General features: G+C 43.7%; 1 protein-coding gene across 2 annotated transcripts in view; it reads left to right on the top strand.

Annotated features, from left to right (window-relative positions):
* Positions 1 to 15,601, top strand: part of Apaf1 (apoptotic peptidase activating factor 1) — an 85,381-nt gene that overhangs the window by 47,724 nt on the left and 22,056 nt on the right. For both annotated transcript variants that reach the window (XM_008765263.4, NM_023979.2), the window contains 4 exons: positions 1,894 to 2,055; positions 6,418 to 6,546; positions 8,158 to 8,283; positions 11,666 to 11,785. In XM_008765263.4, coding sequence (XP_008763485.1) covers positions 1,894 to 2,055; positions 6,418 to 6,546; positions 8,158 to 8,283; positions 11,666 to 11,785 — 537 coding nt within the window. The remainder of the gene's footprint in view (positions 1 to 1,893; positions 2,056 to 6,417; positions 6,547 to 8,157; positions 8,284 to 11,665; positions 11,786 to 15,601) is intronic.

Below are 15,601 nucleotides of genomic sequence, written 5' to 3'. Positions count from 1 at the left end.
ACCTCAGAGAGAAATGATCTTAAAGCATTTTAGTTAAAGATTGTTACTTAAAGCACACAAGGGCTTAGGGTGCACAGGGGCCCTGGGTACAGTGCAGTGACCTCCTCCTCAGAATGCAGTGGTGTGGTTGAGTCATCTCCTGATGTGTGAAACTTTATTGTTGCTTGCTAGGGGCTCAGTCAGGTGCAGAAGCACATCCAGGGTTGGTAGGTGTAGTAAAATTAGATTGTGTCAGCTTGCTTTTAGTTCCTAAACCTGAGTTTGTCCTACTAACAGTATGATCTCCCATTGATTCTGAATGTTAGGACCAAAGAGTCCGATACTTGGTTGTTTCTTTTTAAAACTTGGAAATTACTTTATTTAGTGTGTGTGTGTGTGTGTGTGTGTGTGTGTTTCATGACATGTTTGGAGGTCAGAGGACAAGTTGGCCAAGTTACTCTAGCCCTTCATCATGTGGGTCCTAGAGATTGAATGCAGGCCACCAGGTTTGGTGGCAGATGCTTTCACCCACCACTGACCACTGACCCATCGTGCCTGCCTTCTTTCTGTGTCAGAGAAGGCTAGCCATGCTAGTTCCTGTTGCCTCTTTATTTTACACAGTGTAGACACAGTTGTCCCAAGGGGAACGTGTTAGGGTTTGGCAGCTTTTTTTGGAGTGTTTTGGGGGTATCATGTTCCAGGGCATGGCAGCCAGAACACTGCTCCAGGTCTGAGAGAGTGAGGGCACATCTTTTCAGGGGCTGTTCCAGAGTAAGGCTTAGAGTATTTCGTATCCCATTCCTCAGAGCTGGTTAGTTCTGTAGCGCTGCCAAGCCTCAGCTGTCACAGCGGAAGCCATGTTCCTCCCAGTGTAGCTTTCAGTATAGTTTCTCCTTTAGGGGTCTCATTATCACTGGATGCCCAGCAGGCACCCGGCCCAGCACAGTTTCCTGCTGTACTTGAGGGAGATGTGAAGTGCGTCCCCGGCTTGTCCCAGCAGAGGGCAGCAGCAGACAGCTGTGAGTCCCTCCCACGCCCGTCCTTACTGTCCACACAAATCTTTAGCCTCTTCCACACGCTGCAAGGCCCAGTTCACAGTTTTTTCTTTTTTTTTTTTTTTTTTCCTCTCTCTCTCTTTTGAGATGAGCTCTCAGGTAGCCCAGGCTGGCTTCAAACACCTGATCCTCCTGCCTCAGCTGAAAAGTACTAGCATTCTAATGTGTCAAACTGTGCAGGTCACTTAACTTTTTATTTAATTTTACTGACTGTGGGGTTTTGTTTGCTTGTTTTTTGCAAAATGGAAGCTTTCTTTCTTCCTCACTTCCTTCCCTCCTTTCCCTGCCTTCCTCTCTCCCTCCCTCCCTTCCTTTGTTCCTTTCTTTTTCTCTTCCTCCCTCCCTCCCTCTCTTTCTTTTTTTCTTACTCACTTTACATCCACACCACAGTCCCCTTTCTCTTCTCCTCTCAGTTCCACTCTGGCAAATTTCTCCCTCCATTGCTCCCCCCACTTCTCCTCAGAGAAGAGGGAGCTCCCCCTGGGTACCGCCTCACCCTCAGACATCGAGTCCCAGCAGGATTAGGCACACCCTCTCCCACTGAGGCCCAGCCTCAGGCAGTGCAGGTAGAGGAAGGGGATCCAGTGGCAGGGAACAGAGACTAAGCCCCCGATGTGCTTGTTAGGGACCCACATGAAGACCAAGCCGTGCACTTGCTACAAGTGCGTAGGGGACCTAGGTTTCGTTCCTGCAGGAAGCTGGATTTCTTAATTTAAAAACTAATCAAAAAGTCAGGCCTACAAAGAACATCCGTTAGGTGGAGCGTGTTTGCATGGCCTTTAATCTAGTTGGAATTCTAGAGGTGTGTGTTGGGAGTAAAGCAATTTTAGTTTTTTTTTTTTTTTTTTTTTTTAAACAGCTTTGGGATGTGAGATCAGCAAACGAGAAGAAAAGCATTAATGTGAAGCGCTTCTTCCTGAGTTCAGAAGACCCACCAGAGGACGTGGAGGTGATCGTGAAATGTTGCTCCTGGTCTGCAGATGGCGACAGAATAATAGTGGCAGCAAAAAACAAAGTCCTCGTAAGTCCTGCCATCTTAACCCACCCTGAAGACGCAAAGTTTCAACCTCTGTTACGTTTTTTCCTCTCTAGTCTAGCTCTGTGATGTGGAGTGGGCTTCCTAACTGCTCTCTGGGGGATGTGGGTGGGAGGCCTTGTGAGAAAGGTCACAGTCACACTAGTCAGAAAGACTTTGTACTTTCCCGAGGCACACGGTGTGAAACAGCATAGTAAAGTTGCACACGACAGAAGCAGACTGGCATGCCAAGTCCAGTGTTCCTCCAGTTTATGATTTTCAACTTCTTATCTTATGTGCATGGGTGCTCTGGCTACATAGATGTCTGTACTGCATATCTGATGCCTGTGGAAGCCAGAAGAGGGCGCTGGATAGATACCCTGGAACTGTACTTACAGACGCTTGTGCTTGTGAGCTGTCATGAGTGTGTACTTGGAGTGGAAACCCAGTCCTCCGGGAAGAGCAGCCATTGCTTTTCCCTGCTGAGACGTGTTTCTGACCCCACCCCAAAGATTATTTAAAAGAGAATACTTTCTTCATCACTTACACACGTTTAAAATAGGTTGATTTTTGGTGATTTTCAAATTACCTTTAAAGTTGTTTTTAGTTATGTCTATGGGTTGCGTCTGTGTTCGCACATGAGAGAGTGGAGGAACCTGCTAAAGACAGAGGCATTGGCTCCCCTGAAGCTGGAGCTACAGTGACTGGGATCCTGCGCTGGGAAACGAACTTCTGTCCTTCTGAAGGACGTGCGTGCTCTTAACTGCCGGGCCCATCTCTTCAGCCTCTCAGAATATATTTTTTAAATCCCTTTGACAATTTGATGGTTCTTATGAGAGAAGTACTCCTTAAGAACTGAATGAGGGGTTGGGGATTTAGCTCAGTGGTAGAGCGCTTGCCTAGGAAGCGCAAGGCCCTGGGTTCGGTCCCCAGCTCCGGAAAAAAGAACCAAAAAAAAAAAAAAAAAAAAAAAAAAAAAGAACTGAATGAAACAGTGAGATTTTTTTTTTCTTTCTTTTTTTTTTTTTTTTTTTTTTTCCGGAGCTGGGGACCTAACCCAGGACCTTGCGCCCGCTAGTGCTCTACCACTGAGCCAAATCCCCAACCCCGAGATTTTCATAAAGTAAACAAAGATAGACAAAAAAGTAAATGGTAGGTCTCACGCTGTCTTCATGGTCTGAGTACTCATCGACATGTGTAATTTTTTTTTTTTTTTTGGTTCTTTTTTTTTTTTTTTTTTTTTCCCGGAGCTGGGGACCGAACCCAGGGCCTTGCGCTTCCTAGGCAAGGATTAGCACTGAGCTAAATCCCCAGCCCCCGACATGTGTAATTTAAAATGATGTTGTGGTCTAACAGGAAGCTGGGCTCTGAGAGACACAATGGTTTGTTCAAAGCTGGATTGCGAGAACCAAATCCTGTAGTTCATGGACATTCTGTCCTAATTCTCATTTTATTTTCTTTTTTCTTTTCTTTTTTTTTTTTTTGGAGCTGGGGACCGAACCCAGGGCCTTGTGCTTGCTAGGCAAGCGCTTTACCACTGAGCTAAATCCCCAGCCCCCTAATTCTCGTTTTAAAAGGCATGACACATAGGTATTATAAGTCAGTGGTACCATCATATTTATATATAAAGTCATCGAGGGACTGGGTATGGGTTTGTTTCCTGATTTAGTAATTGCGAACCTGACTTTTTGGTTACTTGCGGACTTAGGCCCCTCTAGCAGGAAACTAAGAAGAAAAGCATGTCCTTTTGTTTTAAGTATGTTAAAGTCTGTAAAAATAGAATATAAACAATTGAATTTGTAAAAATTTGAAGATTCAACACTTGATTTTTGTTGCAATAAAAATATATAATGTAGGGGCTGGGGATTTAGCTCAGTGGTAGAGTGCTTACCCAGGAAGCGCAAGGCCCTGGGTTCAGTCCCCAGCTCCGAAAAAAAGAACCAAAAAAAAAAAAAAATATATATATATATATAATGTACAGTTTGCCATTTTAAAGTGTTTTTTGCTTTCTCTGATATCTAGGCTGTGAATTTAGGGTCTTATAAGATATAGACAAGCACTTTACCATTGAGCTACAACCGCAGCTCTTTTTCATTTTTACTTTGAGATAGCATCTTGCTCAATTGCTTAGGCCAGCCTTGAACACACTAGTGTAGCCTAGGCCTGCCTCAAACTTGCAGTCTCTTACTCCAGAAGTCTCCTTAGTAGCCGGAATTAAAGATGTTCCCAGTTTTTAAATGCACACCATTGGCATTATAATCATAGTCGTAACACAGCGCAACCGTTACCACTGCGTGCGTCTTCCCTCCCTCTGTTCCTTCCTCCCCGCTTCTCTCCTTCCCTCTCTCCGTCCCTCCATCCAGCTATCCTGCCTTGCCTTTCTTTTCTTGAGAGGGTCTCTGTATAGCCCTGGCTGTCCTGGAACTTGTTCTGTAGATCAGACTGGCCTCAAACTAGCGATCCCCCTGCCTCTACCTCCTGAGTGCTGGGTAAAGGCATGTGCCACCACAACCTGGCTACCACTCTATGTTTTTAAAAAATGCCATCACTCACAGAGAAACTCCATTACCACTAATAATTCTCCGTTCTCTGTCCCCACGCCCAGGTGACTAATAGCATGATGTATGAATTTGTCTGCTCTGGAAATTGTACAAGTGCTGTTATATAATGCCGGTCTATTTATGCTTGACTCATTTCACTGAGCATACTGTTTTAACTTGAGTTATAGAATATATCAGAACTAGACAGTCTTGCTCTCTCTGTCTCTCTGTTTCTGTCCCATGTCCTGTCCCGTTCCCCCTCCCTCCCCCCGTATGTGTACGTGAGTAGTCACTACATTTGAAAAGCACCTTCTTCCTCTGTACAGGCTGCCGGCTTTCCCCACCTCTTGGCTATTGTGAAGGACGCTGCGGTGAACTTGTGTCATGGTTTTGAGGAGGGGTGACTTTCCCACAGTGGCTGGCACCATTTTACATTTGTACTAGCAGGAGTATGAGGTTGTCAGTGTCTCCGCATCCCCGATAGCACTGACCGCTATTTTTCCATTTAAAATTTTATTTATTTTTCATTAAAATTTTATAGCCTTTGAAGTAGGTGTGAGGCGGTGGCTTCATTTACATTTTCCAGATTAGCATCTCCTTCTCCCTGGCTAGTGCTGGGAATGGAACCCAGTGCTAGGCACACACTCTACCACTAAGGTAAACTTCCAACCCCAGGGGAAGATCATTTTAAAGCACTCAGAAGATCTATTCTGGTGGAAAAGGAAAAGAATACATATTGTATAAAACACCTTGTTTTAAAACCCTATAGACAGATTCCTAAGTAGCCTGCTGAATTAGAGACCTTAGGATCCCCTTACCCTATAGAGGATCCTGTGTAGCCTGCTGAGGTAGTGACATTGGGACCCCTCATCCGTGTGTGGCCGGCCCACTCTTGTCTGCTTCACTCTTGTCTGCTCTTCTTTCTCTGCTCCTGTCCTCCTCCTGTCCTCGGTCATTTTCTCTGTTGTCATTCCCCAACTGGGATGGTTTTCTATTTCACTTTTGCCATTTCTTTCCCCCAACACTCTTAAGAACAACCTTCCCCAGGAAACATTTAAATATGACTTCCTGTGCTTGGTTTCCGGCCTTCCCTACTTTGCTGCTGAGCCTCTGTGTGTGTCCCTGCGCTGTGCACTCACTAAACCTCATCGTAGCTCCCACTGGAAGCCCTTGTTCTCGCCCTGAAGACTGTCTCTGCCACAGTCCTAAATAAGTAGACCGAATCAACTTACCATGTGCATATGAAGCATATACACTCTTACTGTTTGACAAAACCATTGAAAGAACATACTCCATATGTGATAATCTTTGAAGAATTGAAGTGAAGGCTGTTTTACTAAAAATTAGCTGTTTATGGTTAATTCTAGTGGAGTAGTTTGGCCGCCCTGGAGAGAACTGGAACTGACTCAGCTGATTTCGTTTCGGCGGGGCTTTGCTGTGTATTGTTTTGAGCACCTTTGCTCATGAGTATGCATTTTCTCTCTTGAATCAGTAGCGTCAGGGAGAAGAACTGTTCTGCCTGTTAACTTGACTGGCCCGTTCGTGCACGCACAAAGGTTGTGCTTTCTTCAGGCCAGCTCATCTGTGATGAATTTTCTTCTACAGAAGATAGCTTTCAAGATGAGCTATATTTTAAAACGATGCCTAGGGTGTCCCTGCATCTTATTTATGGCTGTCAACATCCATGCGGCCATCAGCTAACAATAGGATTTCAGGACTTGTAGTTTATATTTGAGATAGGGGAGCATCTATTTAAAAATAAGTTCAGATTCAGCCAGGTATAATTTACAATGCTTTGTTTTTCATAGATATCTCTTTATTTCGACAGCTTCTTGATATTCATACTAGTGGCCTGCTGACTGAGATCCACACAGGTCATCACAGCACCATCCAGTACTGTGACTTCTCCCCCTACGACCATTTGGCAGTGATTGCCCTGTCTCAGTACTGTGTGGAGGTGAGTAGTTGAATTCAGTGCCTTCTGGGTCCCCAGGGATCCAAGGGTGACAAGAGTGGCCGCCTTTCTCGGAAAATTGTGTTCCCTCATAGCCTGATAACATGAAGCTTGGGGTAGCCAATTATATGACTAGCTTTGTTATTTTAATGTGAGTGAAGACGTGATTGTACAATGATGGGAGGACAAGACCGTTTGCCTGCATTTATTGAATATCTAGTGTGTGCTTAGGACTGAGGAAACTGTGGAATGATCATTGGTTTCTGAGGCATTTCTTTTCGTTTTAACCCCTTCCGTGTGTGTGTGTGTGTGTGTGTGTGTGTGTGTGTGTGTGTGTGTCTGTAAGTGTGTGTGTGTGTGTGTGTGTGTGTGTCAGTCTGTCTGTGTGTCTGTCTGTGTGTCTGTAAGTGTGTGTGTGTCAGTCTGTCTGTCCACTTTTGCCCCTAGTTGTTGGGATAACAGGCACACACAGCCATGTTTGGTCTTTTATATGGGTATTGAGCATTTGAACCCAGGTCCGCATGCTTATGAGAAAATGCTCTTACTCACTGAGCCCCTTCCCTTGTCCCCTCCACCCAATGTCTTAAAATTGGCATATAAAGTAATACCTATGTATTGTATGAAATAATACAATTTGTTAATTTTCATGCATGCACTTTGATGCATGTATAGACATGTGATACCTCATAAGCGGTATAGATACAAGCTGCCTTCTCGGATGTGTGTGTGTGTGTGTGTGTTTGGTGTAGATGTGTGTGTGGTATATACATCTGACAGAGTGAACATGCAGAGACCTGAGAGCATCTTCCTCCATCCCCTGCCTTCTTACTGCTCTGAGACAATCTCACACTGACCAGAAGCTCACTGTTTTGACTATGCTGGCTGGTCAGGGGTCTCTGTGTCTCCCACTTGGTGCTGGGGTTAACCCCAGGCTAGGCTCATATTCACTATGTAGCCAAGGATGACTCAGAGCTTCTGATCCTTCTGCCACCAACCAAACCACACCCCCAGACTTTGTAATTAAAAAAAAAAGCTTCGATTTATTGTTTGAGCATTTCCTACATCTAACTCTTAAGTAGAAAATAGTGTATGTTCTTTATTTTTTCTTTTAACAGTTATCATAGAGCTTAGTTATTTGGGGAATGTTTTTCTCATCTCATTTTGCATGTGACTACTTATAGTATATTCTGTTAGTTTTCCTACCACTTTTTAGGTACTTTCCTTATGAACACTCTATAATTTTTTTTTGAGAGAGAGAGAGAGAGAGAGAGAGAGAGAGAGAGAGAGAGAGAGAGAGAGAGAATATGTGTGTGTGTGTGTGTATGTGTGTGTGTGTGTGTGTGTGTGTACCCAGGGCTGTGTGCTCACTAAATATAAAATGTATCAGCTGACCTGTACCAACATAGCAATTCTTGTTACTTCTGTTTATTTACTATTAAAACTATGATTGTATAATGAATCATTTATGTATAATGCAGTTTTAAATTTTGATAATGCGTTTTGGGGCTTTATCTGTAGAATAGTACCACTGGGTCATTATCGTTCTTTCTGGTATGTTTGCCACATTCAAGTGTTTGTGAATGTGACTTCCTGTGCTCTCTGCTTACTCTGTAGTTGTGGAACATAGACTCCCGGGTAAAGGTGGCTGACTGCAGGGGACATTTAAGTTGGGTCCACGGTGTGATGTTTTCTCCTGATGGCTCCTCGTTCTTGACAGCTTCTGATGACCAAACAATAAGGGTGAGAAATACTGAGATTTTTCATTTCAAACATTTGAACTAAATTTATAGAGAAAGAAAAGTTTTGGGAAGTACTAAGGGAGGTCAAACACAGAGCTACTAGGTGCATGTGTATCCTGGAAATGTGCTGTTCCGTGAGTCATGTCTCCCTCATCCCGACATCTCAGCGACTGCTGAGCCGGGCACGGATTCCGGGACGTCTTGTCGTCTTCCTCTCGGGTTCTCATAATAATTACATGAGAGTTCTCTGAGCTCATGTGTCTCACCTTCCATTATTCATGTCTCACCCGTTCACTGATGTGGCCGGGACACACACACACACAGTCACACACACACACAGTCACACACACACACACACCACACACACACACACACACTCACCACACACACACACCACACTCACCACACACACACACCACACACACACACCACACACACCACACACACACAATACACACACACAATACACACACACTCACCACACACACACACCACACACACACAATACACACACACACTCACCACACACACACACCACACACACCACACACACACTCACCACACACACACACACCACACACACACCATACACACCACACACACACACAATACACACACACACCACACACACCACACACACACACGCACACAATACACACACACACACACCACACACATACACACCACACACACACACAATACACACACACACCACACACACCACACACACACACGCACACAATACACACACACACACACCACACACATACACACACAATATACACACACACACTCACCACACACACACACCACACACACACACAATACACACACACATACACACCCACACACACACATACACACCACACACACACACAATACACACACACACCACACACACCACACACACACACGCACACAATACACACACACACACCACACACATACACACACAATATACACACACACACACTCACCACACACTCACCACACACACTCACCACACACCACACACACACTCACCACACACACACACACCACACACACACACACACCACACACACACCACACACACAATACACACACATACACACCCACACACACACATACACACACACACAATATACACACACACTCACCACACACACACACCACACATACCACACACACACCACACACACACAATACACACACCACACACACACACACAATATACACACACACTCACCACACACACACACACACCACACACACACACAATACACACACACGCCACACACACACAATACACACACACATACACACACAATACACACACACACTCACCACACACACACACACCACACACACACACAATACACACACACGCCACACACATACACACACACCACACACCACACACACACACACCACACACCACACACACACACACCACACACACACTCACACACACCACACACACACATACACACACACAATATACACACACACACTCACCACACACACACACACACCACACACACAATACACACACACATACACACCCACACACACATACACACACACCATATACACACACACACTCACCACACACACACACCACACACATCACACACACACACACAATACACACACACACCACACACATACACACACACCACACACCACACACACACACACACACCACACACACACTCACACACACCACACACACCACACACACCACACACACAATACACACACACATACACACCCACACACACACATACACACACACAATATACACACACACACTCACCACACACACACACCACACACACCACACACACACACACAATACACACACACCACACACACACAATATACACACACACACTCACCACACACACACATCACACACACCACACACACACACACACCACACACACACACAATACACACACACATACACACCCACACACACACACCACACACACAATATACACACACACACTCACCACACACACACCACACACACCACACACACACACAATACACACACACACCACACACTCACACACACACACACACCACACATACACACACACACACACACACACACAATACACACACTACAGTCTCACTCTTATTTTGTTTTATTGGTGTTGGGGATTATTATGTCATTTTTGCTCCAAAACAGACAGCAGCTTCTTTGCTCATCCCAGTTAATAGACTCTTCTAAGTTTGCTGTCCAGCTCCTCCACCATACGATCAGACTGTCCTTCAGTTTATTCCCATAGATAGCATTCCCAGACACCCTGCTTGTTCTGTTCTTAAGTAGCTCCTTATGTTTGGTGAACCTTACTTTTGGCTTTCTACTTAGAACCTTCACCATCTTAAGGTCTACTCAGGCCGTCTTTGTTTAGGGGAATACCTGTCTCCTTTCATGTTATATAATTCTGTGTCACTTTTGATTGATGCCTATCAAAATCTGACTTAAAATATAAATATGATTTTTTCCATAGTCTAATGTTCCACTGCCCCTTGACTTATTTGTATATTTTAGGATTACATGCAGCTGTTTGAATCCAGAAATACTAGTTGGTGCTGGTAACATCCAATACAGTGTTTTATACAAATCATAGCCAAAATAATTGTTACTATATGTCACACATTGTGTAAAGTACTGTGCATGTTGGACTTACTAATTCTCACAAAAGGAAAAGAGCATGAAACATTGGGTGCAGGAAAAGCCCAGAAAGGCCAGTGCTACTACTATATGTACTGTCTTCCTAGACTACTTCTATATGTACTGTCTTCCTAGACTACTTCTATATGTACTGTCTTCCTAGACTACTTCTATATGTACTGTCTTCCTAGACTACTTCTATATGTACTGTCTTCCTAGACTACTTCTATATGTACTGTCTTCCTAGACTTGACCTAGAATATAAATCAACTCACGGCTTCCCTCATCAAGAAGGTCTTGTTTATAAAAGAAAGAAAGAAAACTATGCCAAAGCACAGGTTGTTTAGTGACTTATGATTTATATTCTGCTGTGCACTCTGTATTGTACTGTAGATGGGTGTGAGCCTGGGCTAAGCTCCCTAATGTCACAGCTCTTTTGTTTTGTTTTTTTTATTTTTTGTTGGTGTTGTTAAAGTAGAATTCACCGAGACATTTTGACTGCAGAGCCCACAACTCATGTAATAGTAACTATTTCTTAGTATAGGATGTAGTAATACATGTTTATTGTTGTTTTGTAGCCTAAGAATATTTATATCTTCTGCATTAAATGTTACTCATCATTTGTTATCTTGCTTTAAGGCTAAGTTGTCTGTACAATATCTCAGGGATGACTGATAGCACACAGTTATTTTTAGTTCCTTTATCTCTTACTCAGGTCTGGGAGACAAGAAAGGTGTGCAAGAACTCTGCCATTGTGTTAAAGCAGGAAATAGATGTCGTGTTTCAAGAAAACGAAATGATGGTCCTTGCAGTTGACAACATAAGAGGCCTACAAGTGAGTATAATTTAAAAAGTATTGGAAACATTGTTTGGGTGAACTCATCCTTTTCTTCCTGTTTGTTTTGGGTTTAGAATCAGGCATAATTGTGTGAGCCTACCAGGTGCCTATGGTAACTGAGTAACTGCGTGGCTCTTGGGCTGAGGTTTGGAGAATTGAGTATGCCAGTTTAGAATTAAGGTGCTACCTCCCCTTCTTTAACCTCGTTTCTCTCTTGAGACTGTCTGCAATCACGTCTTTTGATTTGCACAGGATCTTGGGCCCTCCACAAAGACAAGCTTGAACTTGCTCACCGCAGTCTCCAACTGAACATACTAACTGAAGCTTTTTTTTTTTTTTTTTTTTTTTTTTTTTTTCAGGGAAAGGAAAATAGTGTCTTTAGGAACACAAATCATCTTAAGTGGAGGAGTCTTAGTCATCAGAGCTGAGGTGCAGGGAGCTAGACTGTACATACTGAGTCATTCCTGCTTATTAATTCACTTAGTCACACATTTGTTCAAGAGTTTGGAATACTTGCTAGTCCTGGAGAAGGAATGGGCTGTGTTAATAATATTAGAATATCTATGTTGTTAGGGATCCAAGCAGCTTACCTGAGGCTGATTTCCCTGTGGCTTCAGACAATAGTCCCAGAGATCCTCTGATAGGAACAGTATCTTTGAGCCTGTGAGTGGTTATAATAGCAGATACCCTAAGGGACATTGCCATTAGCAGGTCACCACCACTGAGTGGGTGGCCCAAGTAAAGTGGCCTCTGAACTGAAGGAGGTGCAGCATTGGAGGTGCTGGCAGCAAGAAGAGTGCTCACTTGATACAAGCCATTGTCTTTATGGTGGCTAGGCCATACAGAATGGTCATTAGACCTTCATTGCAGTTATTGTTGTGAGGAGCTGGGTGACTGAGTTGTGGTTAGGAGGGGTGGTAAGGGCAGCAGCCAGAGACAATATGTCCCTGGACTCAGTGTGGCTCTTACATAAACTAGCCAATGATCCCCTTCCCTCCTGAGATTCTCTTGAGGGAGAGAGGCCTGGAGAGGACAGAAACCCTGTCATAGCTGAGGATTAATAATTCTTGGGATGATTTCTTATGTTATCTTTGAGCCTTTCATTAATACTTAGATAAAAAACAATCTGTATTAATGTCATATCCGTCACCCTCCTGCCCCCATGGTGGTAATAGGGATCAGACCCAGGGCCTTGTGCGTGTGAGGCAAATACTCTGAACACGGAACTAAATCCCCAGCCTTTTCAAGACCTTACGAGTTTCTAGGGAAGGATTTAGCACTGGCAATCTTCCCTGTTGGATTTCCTTTTCCTTTGTCAATTTTTTGTTTATTTTTGATATATACGTGTGTGTCTACCTAAATACCCCTGTGTGCAGTATTCACAGAGGCCAGCATTGCATTTCCTGGAGCTGGAGTTACACACCATTTTGAGTTACCATGTAGGTGCTGGAAACTGACCCCTGGTTCTCTTCAAGAGCAGTATTTGCTTTTAACCACTGAACCATCTCTCTAGCTCCAGATTTTATTTTTTCTTGAACATCTGTTTTTATTTAATATAGGGAGCAAGAGAACATGTGAAGGGTGGGACAAAAAAGTGAGGTAGGAGCGGGAGAGGACACATACATGGAGAGTTAGGGAAAGACCAGCAGACAGCAGGCAGAGCTGGTTTATTAAAGCTCCAGCACTCAGGCTGGTATAGCACAGAGAACCCAGTGTACTTGAGCTTAGATATAAACCCTGACTAAGACAAATTGGTACCAGGAGTGGGGTATTCCTGCGACAACCTGATTGTGTTTTGGGGAGGACTATGGAGGGACTTTGGAACTTTGGCCTAAAGAGCCATTGGGTGTTAAGAGCTCTGTGGGATGTTCTGTAGGAGCTTGGAAGAGAACAATTGTTGAGAACAATGCAAACGGTGGAGGCCTGGCTTGTGAAATTTCAGAGGGAAGATTAAAGACTTTTATCAGGGCCATTGCTGTTTTGATTGTGAAGATTCTGTGGTTTAGCTGGGGCTGAAGAATCAGCTGTGATTAATAAGATACCAGAACTACTAAAGTGAAACCTTTGCATTACTGGAACTATTGATGCTGGTTGGCTGGAACTAAGAAATCTGTGGGCTGGTGGTCTTGAGTTTTATAAGAAAGCAACCTGAGCAAGTCAGGGGAGGTGAGCCAGTGAGCAGCACCCCTCCATGGCCTCTGCATCAGCTCCTGCCTCCTGCTTCCTGACCTGCTTGAGTTCCAGTCCTGACTTCCTTCGGTGATGAACAGCAAAGTGGAAGTGTAAGCTGAATAGACCTTTTCCTCCTTCTTGGTCATGATGTTTGTGCAGGAACAGGAACCCTGACTAAGACAAGTGGGTCTGCGAGGATAACTGAAACATGTCACTTCTCTGAAGCTCACTTGTCACCTTCCACCTTCAGCAGTGTGTGAGCTTGATCCAGGCTAAGGCGCAGTCTGCGTTGAAGAGAACATGTTAGGAACTTGTCCTCCACTGTTCTGGTTTCAGAGTGAAGTTATAAAACATCTCTAAGTTTGTCTTCATTTGTATTTCATAAGTTCGCACACCACCTTCTCAATACGTTGATCAATATTCTGTATTTATGGTATGAATTTGGACAGGAAATTGAATGTGAATTCCCTCCTTACTTTTTTTTTATAGACAGAGTCTTTTGCTTGGGATATTTCTATCATAGTTCTTTCCAAGATCACTGTATCCTTGCTTGTATTAATTAAAATCAAACCTATACAACCTTTCAGTGATAGTTGTCATAACGAGAGGATGACGAAGGTTGCCTGATTATAAAAATGTTATTTTGTTGAATGTCAGTCACAGTTGTCAAGAGTTTAGAGGTCAGTTTAACCGACAATTGTAGTTCCATTAGAGTAAATGCAGAATTTTTAATTTATTGATTAAAAGAAGTGTTGAATTTGATTTTTGTGGAGGAAGATCAGCAGTTTCCAGTAGTTCAGTCTTCCTTCGGTGATGAACAGCAAAGTGGAAGTGTAAGCTGAATAGACCCTTTTGACCGTATATACCCGTTACCGTCTCTCGTCTCTTTTACACTTCGATTGAACCCCTCCTTTTTCCAACAGATTTTTACCTACTGTGCCGTGTGTGTCATGTGTGTGTCCTACTGAGGTTAGTATGGATTAGGGGTTAGTTACTGGGGTATGGCAATCAGTCAGTGGTGACACAGCTGAAGAAGGTGACTTCCTCTCTCCCAGTATTCATTAACTGGCTGACAGGTCCTCATGGAGGGGTAGTACCTCCTAAGGCCCTCGCCCATTATTAATGAATTTGTTAAAGGGCCTAGTCTCACGTAGAGGGATTATGGAGGTGACCATAGTTACTGTAATTTCATGCATGCAACAGTTACATCATATCCAGGAGACACTGTTTTATAACGCACTTCTTTATTATCTAGCTTTTACACTCTTGTAGTCCATGGTGTTTTCTGAGCCTTGGAGGAGGAAATGTAGGTGTGGGTATAAAAATACATATTTAGACTATTTGGAAGGCAGTTTGACAACACTTCTGTTTAGCAAAATAACAGTAGGTAGGTTCCTGCTTAGAGCCCGTGACCTCCTAAGCCGTGGGGTTTTGACCACTAGGTTTCCAGTACCAAGCATGAATTCCCTTTATGGACCAATCCATAAACCCAATCGAAAGAGCTTGGTTATCTGTTGTAGTAAATACTTAAAATCCCAACCCAGGGCTTCTGCACCACCTTGGTTATGGAGTTCCTGGATGAAGACACACTCATAGCCTTTATATTTCCAACAAGCCTTAACCAGCACAATAGCTGGGTAG

This window comes from Rattus norvegicus, chromosome 7, assembly GCF_036323735.1.
Source record: "Rattus norvegicus strain BN/NHsdMcwi chromosome 7, GRCr8, whole genome shotgun sequence".
In the NCBI taxonomy this organism is placed as follows: domain Eukaryota; kingdom Metazoa; phylum Chordata; class Mammalia; order Rodentia; family Muridae; genus Rattus; species Rattus norvegicus.
The sequence above is the reverse complement of the archived record's forward strand: the minus strand, read 5'-3'. Positions and strand labels throughout refer to the sequence as shown.